Genomic DNA, 26,156 nt, shown 5'->3' on the forward strand with positions numbered 1-26,156 from the left:
TAGATACCACAAGGACTGGAAGCACGACTTACCAGCTGAAGAGAATCTGGAGTTTCAACAGGAAAGGTCAGTTCTCAGGGGAGGAATAAGAAAGACCAGCACAGACGGTGGGGTAGGGGCACACTGCGCCCATTGCGCTGGGAGGGGCTCTGGGATCAGAGAAGCCACTGAGGTAAAGGAATCTGGCACAGGCTGTTAGCTCTTCTCTGCTAATTATTTAGCAGTTCAGAAGAGAAAGCCAAAATATTTTAAAACTCAGATTAGATTTCCCCCCCCCCCCCCACCCTGGGGGTGACTCGGCAGACTAGGCACCAGGGGGTGTGGCCTCAGCTACCTCCTGAGAATAGTTAAGAGACTGACAAGTGGGTGGATACGGCCCAAGGCAACACACACTGCCTAGCTTAGCTGGAGGGAGTGGAACTCAGCTCCAGGAAGTCCCAGAGAAGCGGAACCTTTGAACTAGGGACCGCGGTTTCTGGCAGACACTTCCAGTTTGAGCGCAGGGGCTTCTCACGTCACCTGCTGCAGACATCCACTCCCCACCCGGACACATAGGCTGAGCTTCTTGCTGTCTTCACTATTCTACGCCCTCAAAGCACAGCAGTGCTAATCACCTCTGAGGCGCTTCCAGGGAGGGGGTGGGGAACTCTCTCCCAGAGCTCTCTCTTAGCGCGGGCGCAGGGGCCGCTGCATCCATCCGGTCTGGGAGGAAGCTGGTAAAGAAGTAAATAATTTCCTACCCCAGGGACAGACCCCAAAACATTTTTTAAGTATGAGCAAAAAAGCTAGAAAAACTATAGATTCCTTCTATACAGAGAAAGAGCGGGTACCCAACCCCGAGGAAGTTAACAGCAAAGATTCAGAAGATAACAACCTAAAGGGGAACGATTCCTGCCCCCCATCACATAACTCTCTCCTAGAAGAAGCTCTTAAGAAATTGAGGGAGATCGAAGAAAAATGGGGCAAGGAAAGGGAAGTTATGATAGAGAATAACAACGTCCTGAAATTGGAGTTGGAAAAAATAAAGAATTCACAGGAGATGCAGGGAAACAAAATTAGTGAATTAGAAAAGGTTAAAAAAACACAGGAAAGTAGGATTTCTGAATTGGAAAAGATAAAAAAGTCTCAAGAAAATAGAATTTCTGAATTGGAAAAAGAAAATAATTCTCAAAAAAAAAAAATTAGGGAAATGGAAAAAATTCAATAGAGCAAAATAATTCATTTAAAAACGAAATTGGGCATTTACAAAAAGAACTAAAAACTGTGAAAGAAGAAAATAACTCCTTAAAAGTCAGGATGGAACAAATAGAAATGAATGATTCACAGAGAACTCAAGAATCAGTCAAACAAAACAAAAAAAATGAGAAGCTGGAGAACAACGTCAAATACTTACTGGGAAAATCTATAGACCTGGAAAATAGATCTAGGAGAGATAATCTGCGGATTATTGGACTTCCAGAAAACTATGACCAAAAAAAAAGCCTAGATTCTATTTTACAGGAAATTATCAAAGAGAACTGTCCAGAGATAATAGAAACAGAAGGGAAAGTAGATGTGGAAAGAATTCATCGAACTCCTTCTGAAATAGACCCTAAAAAAAGAACACCACGGAATATTGTGGCTAAGCTGCAGAATTACCACACAAAGGAGAAAATCCTGCAAGCAGCTAGAAAAAAACAATTTAAATACCAAGGTGCCACAATAAGGGTCACCCAAGATCTGGCTGCCTCCACATTAAAAGATAGAAGGGCCTGGAACCTGATATTCCGTAAGGCAAAAGATCAAGGACTGCAACCAAGAATGAACTACCCAGCTAAGTTTAGCATCTTTTTCCACGGAAGAAGATGGTCATTCAATGAAACAGAGGAATTCTATATGTTTCTAAGAAAAAAACCAGACTTAAACAAAAAATTTGATCTACATCCACAAGACTGAAGAGAAACAGAAAAAGGTACACAGAACCCTTGAGAACTGTAACTCTGTTGTGGGTATATAAAAAATACTCAAGGATAATTTGATTTTACTGATATAAAAGAAAAAAAGGGGGGTGTAGTAAAGGGAAGGAGGTCGGTTCAGAAAAAGGGGAAGGAGTGATAAAAAGAGGGAAACTACATCCCAGGAAGAGACATAGAAAATACACCATATCTGAGGGAACTTAGTGAGGGGGAGAATCATTGTGTGAATCTTACTCTCATCAGAAGAGGCTCAAAGAGTAAATAATTAACATATTTGTTTTTCAGAGAATTTTCTCTCACCTCATTAAAAGGGGGGAGAGGAAAAGGGAAAAGGAAAAGGGGAATAAGTGAAGGGACTTGGAGGGAGGGGGGAGGGATCCTAAAAAAAAAAAAAAAAAAAAAAAAGAGGGAGGGTTGCGCGTCACAAGGGGGGTCTGTAAATTAAATATCGGGGAGGGGGATCAGGGGGGTCAAGGGAAAAAAGCATAATCTGGGGATAATACGATGGCAGGAAATACAGAATTAGTAATTTTAACTGTAAATGTAAATGGGATGAACGATCCCATCAAACGGAGACGGATAGTAGATTGGATCAAAAAGCAGAACCCTACAATATGTTGCCTACAGGAAACACACTTAAAGCAGGGAGATACATACAGAGTAAAGGTAAAAGGTTGGAACAGAGCCTATTATGCTTCAGGTAAAGCCAAAAAAGCAGGGGTAGCTATCCTTATCTCAGATCAAGCAAAAGCAGAAGTAGATCTCGTTAAAAAAGATAAGGAAGGAAACTATATCCTGCTGAAAGGTAGCATAAATAATGAAGCCATATCAATACTAAACATATATGCACCAAGTGGTATAGCATCTAACTTTCTAAAGGAAAAGTTAAGAGAACTGCAAGAAGAAATAGACAGTAAAACTATAATAGTGGGAGATCTCAACCTTGCACTCTCAGATTTAGACAAATCAAACCACAAAACAAACAAGAAAGAAATTAAAAAAGTAAATAGAACATTAGAAAAACTAGGTATGATAGACCTTTGGAGAAAACTGAATGGCAATAGGAAGGAATATACTTTCTTCTCAGCAGTTCATGGATCCTATACAAAAATTGACCATATACTAGGACATAAAGATCTCAAAATTAAATGTAGGAAGGCAGAAATAATAAATGCCTTCTTCTCAGATCACAATGCAATAAAAGCTACATTCAGTAAAAAGTTAGGGGTAAATAGACCAAAAAGTAATTGGAAACTGAATAATCTCATCTTAAAGAATGACTGGGTGAAAGAGCAAATTATAGAAACAATTAACAATTTCACCCAAGATAATGATAATGATGAGACATCATATCAAAATCTTTGGGATGCAGCTAAAGCGGTAATAAGGGGAAATTTTATATCTTTAGAAGCTTATTTGAAGAAAATTGAGAAAGAGAAGATTAACGAATTGGGCTTACAACTTAAAAGGCTAGAAAAAGACCAAATTATAAACCCCCAACCAAAAATTAAACTCGAAATACAAAAATTAAAAGGAGAAATCAATAAAATTGAAAGTAAAAAAACTATTGAATTAATAAATAAAACCAAGAGTTGGTTTTATGAAAAAGCCAATAAAATAGATAAACCTTTGGTAAATTTGATCAAAAAAAAGAAAGAGGAAAATCAAATTGATAGCCTTACAAATGAAAAGGGGGATCTTTCCACCAATGAAGAGGAAATTAGAGAAATAATAAGGAGTTACTTTGCCCAACTTTATGCCAATAAATTTGATAACTTAAGTGAAATGGATGACTTCCTCCAAAAATATAGGCTCCCTAGAGATGAGGATGAAGAGTGGGAATAGTTAGTAGCTCAGTTTGGTTGGAACATGGTATGTAAAGTATATAAGGAGGAATAAGATGAAGTGAACCTGGAAAAATAGTTTGAGGGCCTTAAATTCTAGGATCAGGAGTTTGTACTTTACCCTAGAGGCAAGAGGGAGCCCTTGAGTGTTCTTAAGTCAGGAAGTGATATGGCTTTGGAAAGCATCTGTACTTTGACCTCCTTAGAATGAAAGTTTTAAAGACAAGGAGCCCAGTTAGGTGTTCCCATTAACCCAAGGGAGAGGTAGTTAGATCAACAAACTCTAAAAAGATAGGAGGCCAGCAATCCAAACAAAAGTATCCCTGGAGGACTAATATTGACCTAGTTTTAAAATGTAAATCATCTGTGTTTTATTGTCCTTTTGTTAAATATTGTCCAGTTATATTAGACCTTGAATCAGGGTGGTGGTTTTGTGGGATAGAGACCAAAAAAGTAGAAAACTTAATTGATTGATTGACTAGGAATGAGGGCAAGAGAATGATATGATGATAATCTCACGATCTGGTTTCAAATTCTGCCTCTGGTGTTTATGACTTGTGTAACAATTGTGTAACAATGGGCAGGTCATTTAACTTTCCTAACATTCAGTTTACTCACCTATAGGGAAAAAAATGAGGGCCTTGGACTAGAAGCCCCTGAGGGTCCTCCCAACTCTAAATTTATGGTCTTATCCTGAAAATCCGGGATGATTGGAGTCATGGTAGCTCCATGGCAGCAATAAAGGAGCCCTATGCTGTGCCAGATGTAGGGGAGATGACACGGGTCCTGTGGAGTTAGAAATATGAGCACACATCTACGTGAAGTTATTGTCTGTCGTTAAGTGAGGAGTTGTTAACTTTTTGTGCATTTGTGTATTTGTATGCAGTATACTTATATATATATGTATTTTTTCTATGTGTGTATATTTATCCATATTTATATATATGCATATATATGTATATATACAGATACTAGCACAGGATCTCCCAGTATGGTAATACCCTCATCAGAGAAGGTGCTGTGCTCTATGAGCAAAGCAGGACTGAATTATTTTAGAAGGTACTTGAGATGCGCCAGTTAGAAAAGCTCATAGAGACTATTTGTATCCAACCTGTGGCAGAGCATTCCAAGCTCTTATTTGTCTGATCAGCTACAGTCAGACACGCTAACTTAATTCTAACTCAGTGATGAAATTTTGGACCTCCGACAACCAACCAACATATGTGTATACATACACATATACATGCATATATACTATGTATACTTATCAGTATACCCATTCACACACATCCATAGATTGATGATAGATCTTCAGAGTCCCAGTTGAGACAGAGTATAGCAGAGTGGAAACAGCACTGGATTTGGGTTTAGAAAACCTGAACTCAGAGGCAAGTTTCCTTGTGTAACGGGGATCAGTTAGGTTCTTACTAAGTGCTAAATCGGTACTTAACAATTCTCTAGTTCACTCCTTTGGTTCCAGCCTTTAAGGGGAGTTTACCCCTTTGAACTTCTGAGGAGGAGCTTACATATGAAAAGGAGTTTACACTACCTTTAAAAGGAGCAAGTTCGTTGGTTGAAGTAATTTTCCCTTAAGCCCTAGAGTTCTCACAAGCCCCTTCTCTGGGAGTATAAAAGAGACTATGTTGGGCCTGGAGAAGTGAGTCTACTCGAGGTCAGAGTTGGGATGGCTCTCTGGAGGAAGGAGAGTCTGGCTGGAGATTGAGTTGAGACTGCAGATCTCCTCCCAGAGAGCGATCACCAGTTTCTGGAGACAACAGAACATTACATTTTGGCGTCCACAACATGGAGCAAGGACTTTTGCTTATCCTAACAAGGACTTATTCTGAGCCCTTCAGAGGAGCTAGCCGGGATCTTCACAGGGATCCATCTCCAGTCACTCTGATCTATATCTGGACATTGGATCCAAATGGCTTGGGAGGAAAGAGTGAGGTTTGCAGAAGTCACCCTCCTTCACTGAAATCCAATTAATTTGTAAATCATGACATTACCTTCTGATGTCACTGAACCTCTTTTAAAATGAAGGACAAATAATAATGAACCACTCTGTTTCAAGGTCTAATGTAATTGAAAATTTTAACAAAGTAAATAAAAATTTAAAATAAATACAATAAAACATAGCATTACACACATGTGTACATACATACATAGTCACATATACACACAAACTATATATTCATACATATATTTAATATTATTTCAGCATAAACCGATTATACTGAAATATACCCCTGTCTGAGGCAGCTGCAGAATTACAATGGATAGAAAACTAGACCTGGAGTTTGGCGCTCTGCACTCATTAGCTGTGTGATGCTGGGCAAGTCATTTAATCTTAGTTTTCTTGTCTGTAGAATGGGGCCTATAATAATATCTACCTCAGAGCTGTGGTGAGAATAGGAGATAATATCTGTAAAGTGTTTTGCAAACCTTGAAGTGTTCTATAATTAATGCTACCTGTATTTAATTTTATGTATTTAAAAACATGATTTTGAGGAAGGGGTCATAAGGCCTACTAGACTGCCAAGAAAAGTCTTGGTACACAAAAAAAGGTGAAGAATCACTGGGGAAAGGGCTAATGATTAGATTAGGTATGTTTCTCCATCATTCACTCTGTCTTTGAGGAGCAAAACTGCCCTTTCTTCAGATTTTTTTCCCCCTTCTCTCTGACATCCTAACCCAGTTGTCTGAACTAACCCTAGCCTAAAGGTTACTTTTCTGTGATCTTCCTGGACCTTACTTTTCTAAGTATATTATCTTAGACATACCTTCCAGGGGATGGGGCTTTTCAGGGCTTTAAGTCATTGGGGAACTGTGAAGAAAGCATAAATTATTATGTCATATGCTGTGGACCCCTGATGCTAGAAGAAAACCCTAGGCAACCATAACTTCTTTTTTTTAATCCCCCCTTTGGTCTTATATGGTCTCTTCCTTTTTTTCTCCAATTGTATTTTATTTTTCTTAAATACATACAAAGATAGTTCTTCTCAACATTCACCTTTGCAAAACTTTTTTTCCTCCCTCCTTCCCTCCTCCCTCTCCCCCAAGACACCAATCCAAGATATAGGTTAAAATGTGCAATTCTTCTAAACATGTTTCCATATTCGTCATGCTACACAAGAGAAAAAAAATAGATCAAAAGGGAAAAAACTATGAGAAAGGAAAAAAAAACCAAGCAAACAAAAAACAACAACAAAAAACCAGTAGGGCTAAAATACTGTGCTTTGATCCCCATTCAGTCTCCAAAATTCTCTGTTTGCCAATGGTACTGTCTATCCCAACTCTATTAGAATCACCTTGAATCAATTTATTGTTGAAAAGAGCCAAGTTCATCATGATTGATCATCACATAATCTTGTTGTCAATGTTCTCTCAGTTCTGCTCACTTCACTTAACATTGGTTCATGTAAGTCTTTCCAGGCTTTTCTGAAATCATCTTGCTGATTGTTTCTTACAGAACAATAATATTCCATAACATTCATATACCATAACTTATTCAGCCATTCTCCAACTGATGGGCATCCACCCAGTTTCCAGTTTCTTGCCACTATAAAAAGGGCTGCCACAAACATTTTTGCACAAGTGAGTCCTTTTCTCTTCTTTATGATCTCTTTGAAATACAGACCCAGTAGAGATACTGCTGGATCAAAGGGTATGGACAGTTTTGCAGCCATTTGAGCCTAGCAATCATACTTTCTACTCTGCTTATTAAAGCACAGAGATGCATTGAGTGGTGGAAGAGAAGGTTTGGGGCACAGCTCAGGACAGTAGGAGATAAGGGAGCCTCAAATCTAACTAGTTCCTTGGTGCATTGGGAAAAGAAGAAAGAAAGCATTTAAGTGCTTTTAACAGAATTTTACTGTATTGGTCTCAAAACTGAATAACTAGAACCAAAGCAGGCCTCGAGACAGTTTTTAGGGATTAAGTAGCAGTTTAATTAGTTATTTTCAGAGTGAGGAATGTGGTTTGTTAACTGGAAGTTCTCCTGGGAAGAAGACATTACCTATTGCAAGAAAGGTAGAGATTTTATACACAAATCCCAAGTGGCAAAGGAGAGGGAAGGCAGATTACAACAATTATTTTCAGGGCCTGAGTGGTTTCCCATAACAAGCCCACAAGTGTAGGAAAATATCCAGTCCTGTAGGAACACTTTGTAAGTGATTATTTCAAATTCTGGGAGTTATTACTTGGTGGGGGACAAAACCAGAGTTCCGTGACAGGAACAGGTTCTACAATCCTTGATTCACTTCACTTAACTACACAGGAGAGCCTTGTCAAGAACTGATTGATCATGTCAAGCTGCATTAAGAGAGGATGTCCCAAGTCATAATCTGCTGGGAAATGATAGCTCTGAAAAAATCTAGCTTATTAGCATATTCATTACACATATTGATTAACGTAAAAATAATAATTTTCTTTCACAATGTCAATGTTCTGAGGCTGACTATTATCTCATTTGATCTTCACAATAATCTTAGATGATAGATGTTATTATTATTCCTATTTTATAACTGAGGAAACTGAGGCAGACAGAGGTTAAGTGACTTGCTCAACATCACACAGCTAGGAAGTGTCTGAGGCTAATTTTGAACTCACGTCTTTTCTGATTGTAAATCCAGCAATCTGTCCACTGTACCCCCTACCTAGCTCCCTGGGGATGGTAAAGGGAAGAGGTTACACTGGACCCTAAGCCCTGGTACCCTAACTTATCAGGAGGATCTGATAAACATTAAAGGACTCTTGGCTAAGAGACTCCTGGGGTATGTGCCTAGATGTAGAAGACGGAACTTGCCCTATTTGTCCTTTAGAAGAAGTGGGATAAATTGATAAATGGTCAAAAGATATGAACAGAAATTTTCAGATGAAGAAATTGAAACCATTTCTAGTCCTATGAAAAGGTGTTCTAAATCACTGTTGATCAGAAATATGCAAGTTAAGACAATTCTGAGGTATCACTACACACCTGTCATATTGGCTAAGATGACAGGAACAAATAATGATGAATGTTGGAGGGGATGTGGGAAAACTGGGACACTGATACATTGTTGGTGGAGTTGTGAAAGAATCCGGCCATTCTGGAGAGCAATCTGGAACTGTGCCCAAAAAGTTATCAAACTGTGCATACCCTTTGATCCAGCAGTGTTAGTACCGGGCTTATATCCCAAGGAAATACTAAAGAAGGGAAAGGGACCTGTATGTGCAAGAATGTTTGTGACAGCCTTTTCATAGTGCCTAGAAACTGAAAAATGAATGGATGTCCATCAATTGGAGAATGGTTGGGTAAATTATGGTATATGAATGTTATGGAATATTATTGTTCTGTAAGAAATGACCAGCAGGATGAATACAGAGAGGCCTGGAGAGACTTACATCAACTGATGCTGAGTGAAATGAACAGAACTAGGAGATCACTGTATATGACAATATTAATATATATATGTATATATATACATATATATATTTATATTGGAATCAGCATTTTATTTATTTTTTATTATAGCTTTTTATTGACAAAGCATAAGCATGAGTAATTTTTCAACATTGACCCTTGCAAAAACTTCTGTTCCAACTTTTCCCCTCCTTCCCTCAAACCCCTCCCCTAGATGGCAGGTAGTCCCATACATGTTAAATATGGACAACATCAATATTATACGACGATCAATTCTGATGAACATGACTCTTTCTAACAATGAGATAATTGATGCCAGTTCCAATGATCTTGTGATGAAGAGAACTATCTATACCCAGAGAGAGAACTGTGGGAAATGAATGTGGATCACAACAAAACATTCTCACTCGTTTTGTTGTTGTTCGCTTGCATTTTGTTTCCTTACTCATTTACTTTCCTTTTTTTCATCTGATTTCTCTTGTGCAGCAAGAGAATAGTTGAAATATGTTTATACAAAATTGATTTAACACATATTTTAACATGTTTAACATATATTGAATTGCTTGCCAGCTGGCCTCAGTGTACTGTCCCTAAAACTTGATGGCTATCTTGGACCTTCAAAGAAAGGAGATTCTCTTTGGGGTTTGTGGGTGATGATCTCAGGAAACTGTGGACAAGGGATTGACCAGACCTGAAGCTCTGTTCTCTGCCCAGGGGTGACCATTGTTGTCCCAGGAAGTATAAAAATATCAACTGACTTATTAGCCCCTGAAAGCTGCGCTCTGCCTCTTTGTCTGTCACCCGCAGCAACACTTCCGCTCCCTGGGCTCTGACAGGAAATGTGCTGGAGACCCATCCTCCTTCACCTCTGGGCAACTTCTGTTTTTGGGTTCTCCTGTGTCCCATCACTGTGCTGTGTTCCCTTGGGCTCCACCCCCTCCCCAGATCCACCTCAGGACTCAGTTTTTTGGCCAGCCCTGAGGGGACTAGGATGGTGGACATGATTGCCAAGCTGAGCTGGAGACGGAGCCGGGCCTCTCAGAGGCAGGTGGGATGCCCGGCTGAGGAGCTTGATACCAGGGACTCTTTGGAGGTTGGTATTAGGGATGTGGCAAGAGAAAGACCATCTTGGGAGGAGCAGAGATGTGGGATTTTGGGGGGCAGTGGGTAGGTGGGAAGTTAGAGGAAGAGTTATAGAACATTTAAAGTAAGGGGGGACCTTAATCACCTGATCTGTTATCAGAATGTTGCAGATTAGAGAACTGGGGGAAGGGGTTGATTTGATCTGTGTTTGAGGACTTTGCATGGGTCGAATGAGAATCAGACTTGACAATTGTCATAAGACTTGTCATAAGACGTAAGAAGGGGAACCTAAGAGCCTTTCTCCATGGGATTTCTCTCTCTCCATACCAGGAAAGAGAAAAAAAGGAGAGTAGGGGAGCATGGTGAGGAGAGGTGGAGTGCAGGAGCTAGTCTGGGGAGGCTACAGTGCTACCAGTTGAGAAGGAGGAAGGCTGGTCAGAAGAGCTTGACTCTTGTCAGGAAGTGCTGTGAGGGAGCGGGGTGGGATGTGGTAAGAACCTTGCTTTAGGTAGCAAGACTGACAAAGATGGGCGGGACCGAGTCTACTTGGATTCTGTGGTAGCCCCAGGTAATCCCTTCTGAGCTTCCAGATGCCTGCGTTGGTTAGTCTCAGGTCCCTTTCGTATACAACGCCCCTGATCTTGAGGCACAAAAAGAAAACTGTTTATGTATATGTGTGTGTGTGTGTGAACTCATTTTTGTGCATATACATGTTTGTGCATGTACATGTGTGCATATAAATGAGATCCAGAGGGCACAACATTCTGAGAAACAGGGTCTATAAATCCCCAGCCTTTGACCTTATGCCCAGTATCAGTCTACATCTGTATCTCCTGCCTGGCTTCTGGGGCCCAGAACTGTGGCTTACTCACCCAAGCTCAGCCATTGGCACATTTTGCAGAGGTTGGTGCTGATAGCAAGCTTCCCTTTGAGGGATTAGTACATAACAAAGTGAGGGGTGGGGGTGGGGAGAACGGGACAGAAAGCTGTCTCTGAATTTTCAGAGAGAAGCTTTTTACCATAGAATCTGGCTTGTGGCCTAAACTCCATAGGGTGACTGAGCCAGAAGCCCTACTGATAACAATGACAATAACTGGCATTTAAGTAGCTATTTAAAGTTGGCAAATCACTTTATATAGAGATAAAAATATTCATACATACATATGTAGATATATCAGTTCATTTGAATCTCACAACAACCCTATGATGGGAAGAGACTCAGAAACAGTCTCATAGCTAGAAGTATAAACAACAGAAGTGACATTTGAACCTGGGGCTTCCTTTTCTCCAAGTAAAGAACTCACTAGTCCAGATTCCCTCAAACCAGAAGCTCCCCTTGGCATCCCTGCCAAGTGGTGACCCATCTTTTGCTGAGATGGGCAACTCATTCCTTCCCAAAATAGTCCCCCTTTAGTTTATTTTTCTTTCTTTTCCCTTTCTTTTTCTTCTTCCCTTCCTCCTCCCTTCCTTCCTCCCTTCATCCTTTCCTCCCTTCCTCTGTCCTTTCCTCCCTCTCTCTCTCCTTCCTTCCTTTCTTTTATTCTTTTTTTCCTTTCCTTTCTTGCTAGATTAAGCCACTCAGCCAGTAAGTGGTTGATTCCTAACTGGATTTCTAAGAAGGAAATTGCAAGCTACATTAGAATCTTTGCCAAGAAAATCCCATGGACAGTGTTGGTGTGCCATGGTCCTTGCAGTCATGGAAAACTGGACATGACTGAAAGGACTAAACAGTAACAAGTATCTTAGGAGAGCAAGAAGATGAAACTTAATATGTAACCATGTTCAAAACCTTTCTTCCAACATATTGTTGGTATCTCCTCTTACATATAGCTCCATGGAAACTGTAACAGCACCACCCTTACATATGACATATGCAGGATACAATATGATACAAATGTAGGTCTTTCTAACTCCAGATCTAGATCTCTCAGTAGGCTCATATGTAAAGCAGGAGATGTTCTCACCAAAACTAGGAGCAGAACCATGAAAATGAAAATGCCCCCTTCTAGAGTCACTTCTTTATTTTTAATAGTATTTTATTTTCCCAAATACATGCAAAGATAGTTTTCAACATTCACCCTTGCAAAACCTTATGTTCTGAATTTTCTCCCTTTCTTCCCTCTCCTTTCCCCTAGACAATAAGCAATGTGCAGTTCTTCTAAACATATTTTCATATTTGTTATGCTATGCAAGAAAAATCAGATCAAAAGGGAAAAAAACATGAGAAACAAACAAACAAAAACTTAGCAAACAAACAACAATAAAAAAAAGATGAAAAAAATTATGCTTTGATTCACACTCAGTCTCCATAGTACTCTCTCTGGATGTGGATGACTCCTTCCATCCCAAGTCTATTGGAATTGTTCTGAATCACCACATTTTAAAAAAAGAGCCAAGTCTATCATAGTTGATCATCACATAATCTTCTTGTTGCTGTGTAAATGTTCATTCACTTGATTCTGCTCACTTGACACATCAGTTCATGTAAATCCTTCCAGGCTTTTCTGTAAAGTGACTTCTTTAATCATATCATTTCCCCTTGCTTTAGAGGGAGGGAAAGAACAAGCATTTATTAAGGGCCTACTGTATGCCAGACATTCACAGTGCTCTATACAAATTTTATCTCATATGATCCTTACAACAATCCTGGGAAATAGATGCAATTATTATTTTCATTTTACAGTTGAGGAAACTGGGGCAGGCTGAGGTTAAGTGACTGATACAGGGTCATACAGCTAATCATCTAAGGTGTAATTTGAACTCAGATCTTCCTGTCTCTAAGCATAGCATTCTGTCCATTGCACCACTTAGCTGCCAAATAAACACAGACGTAGGACTGGAAGGTCTTATATGGATCACAAGCCTGTCCCTACTCTGAGATGTGACATATTTAAGCGTTGGGCTTCTGAGAAGTTCAGTGCTTTTTCTACACCTTCTGCCTCCTACAGGTGATTAGCTTCTTTATTAAACATTTTTTTCTGATGTAGGCTTTTGTGGTTCCTTAGATTCAGTAAGCATTTGTTTATTAAGTGCCTCCTTTATGCACAATTTTGAGTTAGTGACGATTCCTGCCATCAAAGAGCTTACATTCTTTTTTCTTTCTTTCTTCTTTTCCTCTTCCTCTTTCTCCTCCTACTCTCATCTTTCTCCTCTTCCTCCTCCTCTTCCTTCTTCTCATTCTTCTCCTTCTTCCATTCTTCTTCTTCTGTTATGTCAAGCTTTTCCATGACCCCATTTTGGGGTTTTGTAGCAAACGTACTGGAATGGTTTGCCATTTTCTTCTCCAGTTCATTTTACAGATGAGGAAACTGAGGTGAATTTGCCCAGGGTCATACAGCTAATAAGTATCTAAGTTCAAATATGACATTAGGTCCTTCTAACTCTGGGCTCAGCGCTTTATCCCATTATGCCATTTAGCTGCTCATACACTGTCCTAGGGAAGCACATGTTAAAAATTGAGGGAGTAAAGAGTACTAAGAGAATATAATCATAGACTCTAAGCTAGAAAGAGCCTGAGACATTGTCTTTTTCTAAACTACTTGTTTTATCTTATTTTTCTTAACTGTTTTAAAAATACCTCATCTTTAGGACAATTCCAATAGACTTGGAATGGAAAATGCCATCTGCATTTAGAGAGAAAACTGAATGTGGATCGAATATTAATGTTTTTACCTTTTTTATTTGTTTGTTTTTTCTTTCTTGTGGTTTTTCTCGTTTGGGCTGATTTTTCTTGCACAACATGACAAATGTGGAAATATGTTTAGAAGAATTGTACATATTTAATCTAGATCTGATTGCTTGCTATCTTGGGAAGGGGGTAAGGAAGGAAGAGAGGGAGAAAAATTTGAAACACAAGTCTTACAAAAATGAATGTTGAAAACTATCTTTACATGTATTTGGAAAAGTAAAATACTATTGAGAAAGATAAATAAATAATACACCATCATCATTTTTCCTATAATTCCATTAGAATGTACATTCTTTGCCAGTATAGAGATTGTTTCATTCTTTGAACTTGTATCTTCAATGCTTAGTCCACTGTGTAGTATGCAGAAGGCATTTAATAAATACTTATTGATTGATATCCCTTCTCCCCCACATCGGAAGTCTCAGGGATTTTAGATGTCTCAGTCATTCACATAGAAACCCTTGACTATATCTCCCATTCTCCTCAATTTTTATTGGGTAGGGAAGCCAGTTCCTAATAATTTTCAAGCAAGAATTCCCTGGCTATAGTTATAAGCTAACCCTTCATTCTCAGTAAGTTCTTCCTCATGTCTGACGTCACTCTCTCCTGCTTCTCTATGACTTGACTACCTGAGTTCTGCCTGGGAATTATGATGTCAGAGGTCAGTGAACATGTTACTATTCATTCTGTACAAAGTGAGGGGATGGTGGTGGGAAACAATGTGTCGAATGGTGAGTAAACATCAAGGATTACTAGCTTTCTGAGGTTATTGAATCATAGACTTAGAACTAGAAGAAGCTTTCAAGATTGTCTTTATTAAACCACTTATTTTATTTTAACTATTTAAATAATACATCATCATCATTTCCCCTATATTCCATCTGAATGTATGTTCATTATCAATAGAAATTGTTTCATTTTTTGGACTTGTACCCTCAGTGCCTAGACCATTGCCTAGTATACAGAAGGCATTTAATAAATACTTGATTGATTGATCTTCCTTCTCCATCTGTCAGAACAGTCTCTTATTATATAGTCGATCAAAACTGACCTTATATAACTATGTCTATTTGCATCTGATGCATTTGATAACCATAGCCCCCAGACCTTTGTTTGGAATCAATATTGGTCATTTTATTTATTCTGAATTCAGTTACTTTTTAAATGTTGTTTTATTTGATTTCTTGTCATCATTGCCTGTAGGTTCTCCTGGTTCTGCTTTTTTCACTCTGCTTTTTTTTCCTTTGATGTTTTTCATAATACACTAACAAAATTCCATACTATTTTGAAATATGTCACATTTTGTTCAATCATTTCCAATTGTTGAGCACTTTTTTGTTGCTGTTATTTAATTGATTAGTCAGATATATGAGGCCACATTTGAACTTAGGTCCTTCTTACCCCTATTTTACCTCTATCCATTGTACCACCTAGGTTCCCTGTTGGGCACTTAACTGTGCTTCTAAGGTTTGTTTGTTTGTTTGTTTGTTTTTTGCTGTCACAAAATGTTGCTATGAGCATTTTGGCATATATGAGGTCGGTCTTTTATCTTTGACTTCGTTGGAGTACATGTGTGGTAGTAGATCTGCTGGGCCAAAGATTGTAAACAGTTTAGTAGCTTTTCTCACTAATCAAATATTATTTACAAGAACAACTGGGTCAATTTACAATTTGACCAATAATGTATTAGTGTTCCCAACTTTGTTTTTATAATTTTCTATGCCTTTATGCCTCATATCATTTCATTTATATCAGTCATTTTTCATCTCTATTCAAATTAACCTTCCTTGTGACAAAGAAGTAAAATTAAAATAAAAAACAACCAAACTTGCTACAGAGATGTATCTGACAAAGTACACAATATTCTGTCCTACTAGTTCCCCTCATCCCACATGCTTTTCTACAACTCCTTCAGCATGGATTATTTCCATCTTTTTCATTCTTGGCAGTTTGATGATTATGAGATGTAATCTCATAACTGTTTTCATTTGAAATTCTCTTATTAGTGATTTGAGGCACTCATCTCTCTCATTTTTAAAGGGGAGGGAACCAATGCTGAGAGAAGTCGAGGATTCTTACAGGGCATACAGGTAATAACACTATCATTGAACAAATTGTGTTATCAGAAATAAGTATGAAAAATTCATAGAGCTTGAGAAGAGCTGGATGAATTGTTGCCAAGCAAAGTAGGCAGAATCAGAAAAACTACTTTAAAAAAAATTCTTGGAAGACTTAAGGACATTGACCAATAATTCTCCTAAAAGGAAGTAGTAATTGATATATTCTTTTGTTTTTCACTTTGCCCTCTGGTTCAAATAGATTTGGCCAATTTTCACTTAATGATTTCTTGAAATACAAAGTCCAGGACTTTTTTTTTTTTTTTTGTAATGGCTTTCATGGAATACAGTGATTTCTAAATGATAATATCTGTTTTCCAGGTCTGTTGTAGGTATCCCTTTACTTGTTATTCTAATTTTAATTTTTTGACTTTGTCCTGTTTTTTGTTGTCTCGTGGAATGATTAAGTTCTATTTGTTTCATTCTATTTTCATAAGGTTCACCATTTACTTGGGTAAAGTTTTCTATCTCTTCTTTTGTAAGCTTTCTTTTTTTTCACTTTCCAATCTTAATCTTAAATCTTAACCACCACTTCAAAAAAAAAAAAAAAAAAACCCTCACACCACAAGTATTTCTAAATACAAAATAGAACAGAAAAAAAGGATTATATGAAACAATCTGTTTGGGCATTTTCACTTGCTGTTCCCTATGTCTACAATTCTTTCTCTTCTCAAATTCACCTCTTGGCTTCAAGTTTCAGTTAAAATTCTGTCTTCAAGAAGAATTTCCCAATCCCCAAATTCCCCACATTTCTCAAAACCATTTCGATGCCTTCCTTTTTTTTTTTTTTGGCATCATCAGTGATACTTTCCCTTCTCCTAACCACATCCCCAATTATAAAAAGAAGGACAAATCTCTTGCAACAGATAAGCATAGGCAAGCAAATCAAATCCACACTGTGATCATATCCCTAAAGTAGCATGCTTCAGCAAACGACCTCAGATGATGTGTCAGACATTACTTTTGATCAGAGTTCTTCAGTTTTTCTTTACAATGTTTTCTTTACTTTTCTTTACAGTGTTTCTTTTTATACAATGTTACTGTATAAATTGTTCAGGTTCTGCTCAGTTCACTCTGCCTCAGTTATAAGTTCCCTGGATTCTCTAAAATCATCTCTTTTAACATTTCTTACAGCTCAGTAAAATTCACATACCACAGTTTGTCTAGAAACTCTCCAGTTTCCGTTTTTTAGTTTCCATTTATTTTCTTTTCCCCCATTTTAATTACTACTTTGGAATCTTGTTTTGCTTGTGACTATCCTTTCAGCAGTATTAGCTTTCCTCTTTAATCCCCTCCCCTGTAACTTAATGTATTTCTTTACCAAACTCTCTCTCTCTCTCTCTCTCTCTCTCTCTCTCTCTCTCTCTCTCTCTCTCTCTCTGTGTGTGTGTGTTTGAACTTTTTTTGTAAGGTTCATTGACCCTTGCTACTCCACCCCTTCTTCTGTTTTGTATATCCTGACTGTGAGAAGTAACAAGTTCCACCCTCTTCTTCCTTTTTTATACATGAATGTAATCTTTTACTTTCCTCTCTTTAAAACTCTCAGAACAAAACCAATTCACTTCCCACTCCCCCAGCCTTCTATTATTATTAACTATCTCTCTCAATACTAAGTATTGAAGTTCTGAAAAGATATTTGCTTCCTTCTTCTGCAAGGAATGTTTGCCATTAATCATCATAAGCCCTCTAATTATTCAATTACTAGATTTCTCTTGAATCTTGTGTTTGTGTTTCAAAGTTTCTACTCAGCTCTGATGTCTTCATCAGGAATATTTGAAAGTTCTCAATTCCATTAAAAACCTAGTTTCTGCCTTCTGTAAAATTATACTCTGTTTTTTCAGGTTAAGTTATTCATGGTTGTAAATCTCTCTTTTTCCATCTCATTCTCCCTTTTCTTCTCCTTCTCCCTCTTCTTCTCCTTCTCCTCTCTCCCTTACTTTCTTCCCCTCTCCCTATTCCTCCCTCCCTCCTTCCTCTCTCTCTCTTCTCTTTCTCATTCTTTGTTCCTCTCTCCCCCCCCCCCCGCCCTCTTCCCTTCTCTTTCCCCTTTCTTCCTTTCCTCTCTCCTTTCTTCCCTCCTTCTCCCCTTTTCCCCTTCCCTCCCCTCTCTTACATTCCACGATCTTCTATGAAGATGGAAGTTGCCAGGACTGGTGTGATTCTGATTGATTCCTTGGTTCTTTAATTCTTTCTGATATTATTTTTTGCTTTGTCTTGGAAGCTCCGGATTTTGGCTATAACATTCCTGAGATTTTTTTCTTTTCTTTCTTTGAGGAGATAAATATTCTTGATTTTTTTTCTATCTTTGCCCCCTCTGGTTCTAATAAATCTGAGTAATTTTAATCTGTGATTTCTTGAATTATTGCTTGGCCATAGTTTTCAGTAAGTCCAAGGATTCTTAAATAACTTCTCCTTGACCTTTTTGTCTAGGTAACTTGCTTTTTTTTTTTTTTTTTTTTTTTTTAACCAGATACCTTACATTTTCTTTTTTTTTTCAAGATATTTTCTCTCTCTGGTAGGGCCATTAATTTCTATTTGGTCTATTGTAATTTTCAAAGAATCTATTACTTGGGTGAGGTTTGCCACTTCCTGTTCTAAGCATTATTCTCTTTCCAATTTTTTCCCCCAAAGTTTTTATTTTATTTTTTAAATGTATTGCTTCATTTATTCTAAATATTTGTGCTTTCCTTGTGGAAATCCATTTTTCCCTATAAGTACCTTGCATCAGTTGTTGAATTATTTTCTTTCTGGGTTGTATTTTTGTGTATTTCTGGATTCATTATCTTCCTGTATAGTTGTCTGTATCTTCTTGTGTTTACTCATATCTCCAGCCTATAAATTTTAAATGAGACTTTTAAATGCCAGGGCTACCTTCTGCTGTATTTTGGGGCTCTATGGTCAACCCATCTTTGTTATAACCTCGTCTACCTGGGTTCCTATGCTGATGTCTATCTCCCAAGATTAGGCTTCCCCCGAATTTTTGTAGTTCAGAGCACTGAATTTTCAGAGCCATTTGGTGCCCACAAAGACCCCCATCATTGCACAATGGCTGAACAAATTGTTTTTTCATATGAAGTGATAAATATGAAGGGCCTTGGGTACTTGGAATATCCCAGTATTAGCACTGTCAAGTCCAATTTGGTTAACCTCTCCACATCCCTTCCAAGATCACTGCTGTATATTTCTAGTCACTCTGGGGATTTTTTAGGGAAGCCTTTGCTTCCTAATGCAAAGCTATATAACTAATACTTATAATAGCTAACGTTTATATAGTGCATTCTTATATGCCAGTTTACTGTACTAAGCACTTAATAATTATTATGTCATTTGATCCTCTCAAAAACCCTGCAAGGTAGGTGCTACCTAAAAAAATTTCCCTTTTTACAGATGAGGTAAGACAAACAAAGGTTGCCTAGATCACATAGTTAGAATGTATCTAATGCCAGATTTGACTTTGTCTTTTTGACTTCTAGTTGGTATTTCAGCATTATTTACTTGTATTGATACTGGATTTTTGATAATTGCTTGATTATTGCCCACAGATTTTTGGGTTTTTTTGGGGTATAATTCTCAGGTAAAAAAACAAAAAAAAAAAAACATAGTTTCTTTTTTTAAATACAACATATATACATACATACATATATTTGTATATATAGTTAAATATTTCCCAATTACATTTAAACTTTTTTAACATTCATTTAAAAAAAATGAGTTCCAAATTCTCTTATTCCCTTCCATCCCTCTCCCATTCCTTTAGAAGGCAAGTAATATATCAGTTATACATATGAAGTCATATAAAGCATATTTCCCTATCAGCCATGTTACACACACACACACACACACACACACACACACACACACACACACACACACAAGGTAATGTGAACAAGTATGCTTCAGTTTGCATTCAGAGTTCAGTTCTCTCTTTATGAAAGTGGATAGTATTTTGTCACCACAAGTCCTTCAGGATTGTCTGGGATTATTATATTACTGAGAATGGCTAAGTCATTCATAGTTGATCACTGTACAATGTTGTTGTTACTGTGTACAGTATTCTCCTGGTTTTGTTCACTTCACTTTGCAATAGTTTATTGTTATTGGATTTCTTGATTAGTTTTTGGACTTATATAATTTTTAGGTTTTTCTCAGATGAGGTCTGTTGAAATTTGGCAGTCTGTCCACATTCAGGTAGCCATTTGGGCCAGAGATCTCTTTATTCTTTCCCCCCCGCTACAGCTCTTACTTCTTATAATTTCATTTTTAAAATTTCTTGCTTCATTTCTCCCAGGTACTCTTGAAATCTTTGTGATCATGAATTCTTTTTCCCCCAGAGGCTTTGCTTGTAGCAGTTGTGAAACTATTTTTCTGGATTGGATTCTTGTAGATACACAAATCCATCGTATTTATTTATAGAGTTTAGTGTCTAGTTCTTTTTGCTCATATCTATAATCTCTGTTCCTGGATTAGGGCTTTCTGCCAGGACTGGGTTCTCCTTCATTTGTGTGCCTGGCTGGGACAGTCACATGTTGTTTGGCTCTGAATTTAATGACTTTTAGCTGCTGTTGCTGACTTCCACTTCCTCTGGTGTGGTAGTGCTGAGAATTCTGCTTGGTTTCAGGCCCTCCCCCCAACTCCCCACATTCTGTGGTTTCACAGCACTGGATCTTCATGTTAGAGGATCTCAGGTTAGAATTGTGGGGACTTTCAGAGCTAATAGACTATCCCAATCTGATCAGCACATATTTACCTCTGTGGTCAAAAAAACTGCAGGATTCTAATCATTGTAGAGCTTATCTCATTCCTAAGGGCTTCTGACCTCCAGATATATAGTGCTGAAGTGATCAAGTGCCCAGGATCTCTGCTCCAGGTTCTATCTTGCTTTCTTTGATTAGAATAATGTTTTTTTCTGGAAGGATCTCTTTTTATCTTGCTTTTCTAGATTTCTGACTGTTTAGGTATTGAAGTGAGTAGAGTGGTAGGCCTAGAACCAGGAAGTTTATTTTTGTTTGGTCATTTCAGTTGATTCTTCATGACCCCATTTGAGATTTTCTTGGCAAAGGTATTGGAGTGGTTTGTCATTTCCTTCTCCAACTCTTGAGACGAAACTGAAGCAAACAAGGTGAAATGACTAGCCTAGGGTCATACACCTAGGAAGTGTTTTAGTCCATATTTGAACTAAGGAAGATGTCTTCCTGAACTAGGAAGCCCTGCATTCAAATGTGACCTATTACAATTTCTAGCTGTGTGAACCTGGCCAAGTCAGTTAACTTCTAACTTCCCCAGCTATAAAATGGGCATAATAACACCTATCTTCCAAGAGTTACTGTGAGATAATTTGTAAAGTGCTTTATAAAGTAGCTGGTACATAGTAGGTGCATAATAAATGCTTGTTTCCTTCCTTCCCTGTGCAGTTCTAAGTTGGATAAAAGCACTTGCTGTAATTTCTCTCTGGATTTTCTAATCATTATTCACGTTGGTGCTATTTTTAAGTCTTTCCTATGGTACATGTATGGGGTTCAAAGGAGACCCCCCCAAAAGTTGGGATTCCAAACTGGTGTTGCGAGGTGTTTCAAAAGAATTTCCAAGTCATCTCCAAGTCAAGGGGCAAAGTTTATAATTTTAACACCAATTAAAGTAGTCTAAATTCCGAAAGAATTTAGCAAAGAACCAGGATTTATAGGGAAAAGATCAGGTGCTTTATGTCACTGATATGTTAATTTCATGTTTTAGAGGTAGAATTGAGGAGTGGTCTTAGTGGTGGAATTGAGGAATATTGAATTCTCTGGCTTAAAAATGGAATTGCCTGCATTTTCCAGTTCTATGGCTTCGATTATCTCAGACCAACAGATTGTTATGACAGCCAGCCTTTTATGTGAAACTACAGCATTCCCAAGGCCTGATAGCTTTAGTATTAAAGCCAGGTAGCCTTAGAGTTATTAATACATCCTCTCTAGGAGCTACACTACATCACATGCATGAGCTGACCTTTTCTGCCACTATTCACACAGACATCTTACCTGGAATCGCTTATGCCTTGACTTTCTATGCTGTACTTATGTCCTGTTGCCAACAGTTACTACCTGAAATGCAGTCCTTTTCCCTTGTGATTCATTCTTCAAGACCCCCAGCTAAGTCGCACCCCTCTAAGGGGCATTTCCAGATCACTCTCTGTTCTGCCAGCTAAATTATTTTCCCTCCCCCATTCTCAGTTATTTTTATAGCATTTTTTTCTGGATCTTCATTTTGCCCTGATACAACCTACCTGAAGCCTTCTCTGTGTACATGTAGAAACCCCCTTCCCCAATAGAATATAATACCCGAGGACAGAGACTCTTTTGGATTTCTATTTGTATCCCCTGTACCTAGTTCTGTGCCTGGTATTTAGTTCCTTCTTGGTAAATAGGTGTTGGGTTGATTCCTTTCTGGAAAGAAGATACTCCTTAAAGAGTTTACAAAGCATTAGTTGAAATTGCTCTCACTTTTGGCTGTTGGGGGAGAAAGGACACAAAATAGTGAGAAAATAGTAAGAGTGATAGGTTACTATGGGTGTTTATCTAGCTCTATCAGAAATCTGAATATTTTTTATATGCAGCTCTGACTCAGGAAAGTGGTCAGCCCTCCCAAGGAGAAAGTGAGAGAATTTAGAATCCCCTTAGGGGAATAGGGCCTAAACCAAAAGCTGCAGAAGGTGATTATTTAGCTGATTACTCCCTTCTTCTTTGGTTTCTGATTTTCTTCCTTCCCAGTAGCAGGTGGAACTGTGCCTGATGCTTTTTCTTCTATTTCTTATAACCTCTGACCCTTGTTCTTGCCTTCACAGGTAGAGAGTTCTCTGGACCCTGTGTATGTGAATGTGGAGAGGCAGCAGCAAATTCCTCCTCCTGATCCAGCCCCTACCCCAATTCCATCCCCTACCTCCACTAGCCCAGTGTGGGAGACTCACACAGACTTGGGTAGTGGACGACCCTATTATTATAATCCAAGCACTGGGGAGACCACTTGGGAATCTCCCTTTGAGCCTCCTGAGTCTGCATCTAGCCCAGCTACCTCTCTATCCCCTCTGGGCAGCCCGGGGGACCCTGAAGCTGAGTGGGATCAGTACTGGGATGAAGAGAGCCGGAGAGTGTTCTTCTACAACCCCCTGACTGGCGAGACTGCATGGGAGGAGTCCACCACTCCTGAGATGCAAACAGAATTTGCTCCCTATAGCCCCATGGACCAAAGGGTGAGGAGAGGATGAGGAAGTTCTTGGGGAGGGAAGGATTTGCCATGAGGTAGAGCTGAGCTCCTAAAGGAGGTGGAAGGTGGGTGGTGGATAGGACCAAGGGAGTAGAAGACCCTCGGATAGGAAAGAACGCCCAAGATGCTAGAGCCTGGCTCTGATTCTTGACCTGGGCTTTGTTCCAGCCACCAACACCAGAGGCAGATTATCCAGATGAGCTGACGTGTTATCCAGAGGAAGACCGCTCTCCAGGGAGCTCTTACACTAACCCCAGCCCAGGCTCCCCAGCCCCAGGGAGAACAACTGACCTCTACACGCCCCCTGGCTGGTCCTGCCACATCACCCCAGATGGGCATTTGCTCTATATCAACCTTTATACACAGGAGCAGGTATGTCAGCACTGGGCAAGGGGACGCTCTCTTGGAATCCTCTTTCAGATGTTACTCTGGAGCCCCCTTTTCCTCCAAATCTATTTTGTCTTTTCCGATGGCCATCTACTTTCTTTTCTGAAATAGTATCTTTCTTGCCTTTTCTTCCTTCTTCTCTTTCCTTCCTCCTCATTCACTCCTTCCTTCTTTCTCCTCCCCCTTGCCATCCTCAGAGACACAAGTCACCCTTCTTTCTGGAAGCTCACCTGTCTAAGAACTTCTTCCCTCCCCCCACCCCCAACACACAGTGGTCACTGATTGAACTTTTCCTCACCAGTGGATGAGGTCCGAGGATGAGCAGGGGAAACCATACTTCTACAATCCCAGTGACAGCACCACCCAGTGGGAGCTTCCCCAGGTACTGGCCCTGGCTCAGGGGAGGGGAAGGTAAGGGATGGACATCTGGGAGCAGGTGAGTGATTCTGAGCATCTGTCTTCTCCCCCCAGGTCTCTGTCACAGGCTGGCGCCACCAAAGCAGCAGCAGCATGTCCGACCAGTACAGTGACTCCCTGACACTGGCCAGCCCTCCACAGGAGAAAGTGAGTTGGTTTAGGGGCTCTCTAGGGAAATAGAGCCTGCAGGGTTCTGTGACAAGATGGACAGGCAGTGAATGCTTATCAGGGGAATTCCGAACTCTCTTTCCCAATCTAGGCTTTGCTTCTACCCGGGCCCCCCCTGTCTCTCTCTTCCTCCTTCCATCCTTCCCCGTCTGTCTGTCTGTCTGTCTGTCTGTCTCTCTCTCTCTCTCTCTGTCTCTCTCTCTCTCTGTCTCTGTCTCTGTCTCTCTCTCTCTCTCTCGTGTGCGCATGTGTGTGTGCATGTGTGTGTGTGCGCGCGCGAGCTTAATTATACACTGAGGAGCAGGAAGAAGTTCTCTCTGTTTCCATATATACCTATCTTCACCCTAACCTTTATTTAACAATGATCTTTCTCAAACTTATAATTTGTCTCATGGGAGCAGAAGACAAGGATAATAAATACTCTCTTCTACACCATCATGGGAGTGGAACTGTTCTCCTTAAGTTGATTCCACTTCAGATTGAGAACTTCCCTCTCTCTTTCCCCATGATGGACATTTCAGAGAGCCAGGAGATTGGTCTCTAGTTGGTGGTAAATAACACCCCATGGCAGCTAGATAGCACTATAAAGCCCTCGAAATGGTCAGGAAAACTTGAGATTCAAACACTTGCTAGTCGTATGATCTCGAGCAAGTAAGCTTAATTTTTGTCTGCCTTGTTTTTCTCATCTCCAAAATGAAAACGGGAGCACCTAACTCCAAAATTGTTGAGAGTCAAAAGAGAGAGTATTTTTAAAGCCCTTTGTAAATCTTAAAGGATACATAAAAAATAGCTATTATAGTTACTATTCCATCCATTTCTACCTGGAGAGCTTTCCAAATGTGCATATGTATCTCTCAAGAGGTAATGAGTTCCTGTTCTAATTCCAAGGGTAAGAGAGGTAGGGATTAGGCTCTCCTGTTCATTCCCCAACATTCAGCTCCTAACACTCTCCAAAGGGATAATTACATGATAAACATTAACCTCACTCCAAATCTGACACAGTTCTATTCATATTCTGATGCGATTCACTTAAGCTTATGCATTATTGTAGAGATAAATTGTAGCTTAGATCTCAGATCAAAAGTATGGGAGAGTGAATGCTGCCCCCATCCCTTCCTAAGATACTCCTACATAAAGGACACACGTCCTTTGGCCCTGAATAGTTTCTTCTGGTTTTGCATCAGCCTCCTTGAAGCCAGTATAAATACATCAATCCATATAAGTTGCAAGATAAAATCCTTATTAGTAGTGCAGTTTGAATTCCTACACTAGTTGGCCTGAAATGGCATGTACTCGAAGTTGCCACTAGTGTTTTTTTTAGTGATAATTGGATAAGACATGTAACTTAACTGATAGGTCATACTCATGATTAGTCTCTGACTCTCAGCAGTGTCAGATGGAGGTGTTGTTTTATCTGGGGGATTCCCTACAATGAACTGGTCCAACAATTACAAGAATGACACAGTCTGTGTCACTGGATATGATGGTTATCTCCAAATGGACAATATGCTCATTTTGGCTACTAATAAATAACTGGAGAACAACCTTGACAGAAGCTATAGTTATCTTGTAGAACAAAACTTTTTGCAGAAATTAGATCAGGAAGAAAAATGTTAGATTTTTGATAAGCAGATTTAGGGAACTTCAGATATCTCAAGAAAATGATTAACTCAGCAAACAAACAAAAAGGCTTTTAATGAACAATATTTAATACAAATTTTCTTTCTTTTTTGCATGAGGCAATTGGGGTTAAATGACTTGTCAAGGGTCACACAGCTAGTAAGTGTTTAATATTTGGGGCTGGATTTGAACTCAGGTCCTCCTGACTTCAGAGCTGGTGCTCTATCCACTGTT

The 26,156-nt window shown here is 39.1% G+C and overlaps 1 protein-coding gene across 1 annotated transcript in view; it reads left to right on the top strand.

Annotated features, from left to right (window-relative positions):
- Positions 1-26,156, top strand: part of ARHGAP27 (Rho GTPase activating protein 27) — a 67,292-nt gene that overhangs the window by 28,391 nt on the left and 12,745 nt on the right. Inside the window, 4 exon segments of the mRNA XM_074261018.1 lie at positions 22,912-23,316; positions 23,499-23,702; positions 24,019-24,099; positions 24,189-24,281. Of these exon segments, the coding sequence (XP_074117119.1) occupies positions 22,912-23,316; positions 23,499-23,702; positions 24,019-24,099; positions 24,189-24,281 (783 nt within the window).

This window comes from Sminthopsis crassicaudata, chromosome 4 (assembly GCF_048593235.1).
Source record: "Sminthopsis crassicaudata isolate SCR6 chromosome 4, ASM4859323v1, whole genome shotgun sequence".
In the NCBI taxonomy this organism is placed as follows: Eukaryota; Metazoa; Chordata; class Mammalia; order Dasyuromorphia; family Dasyuridae; genus Sminthopsis; species Sminthopsis crassicaudata.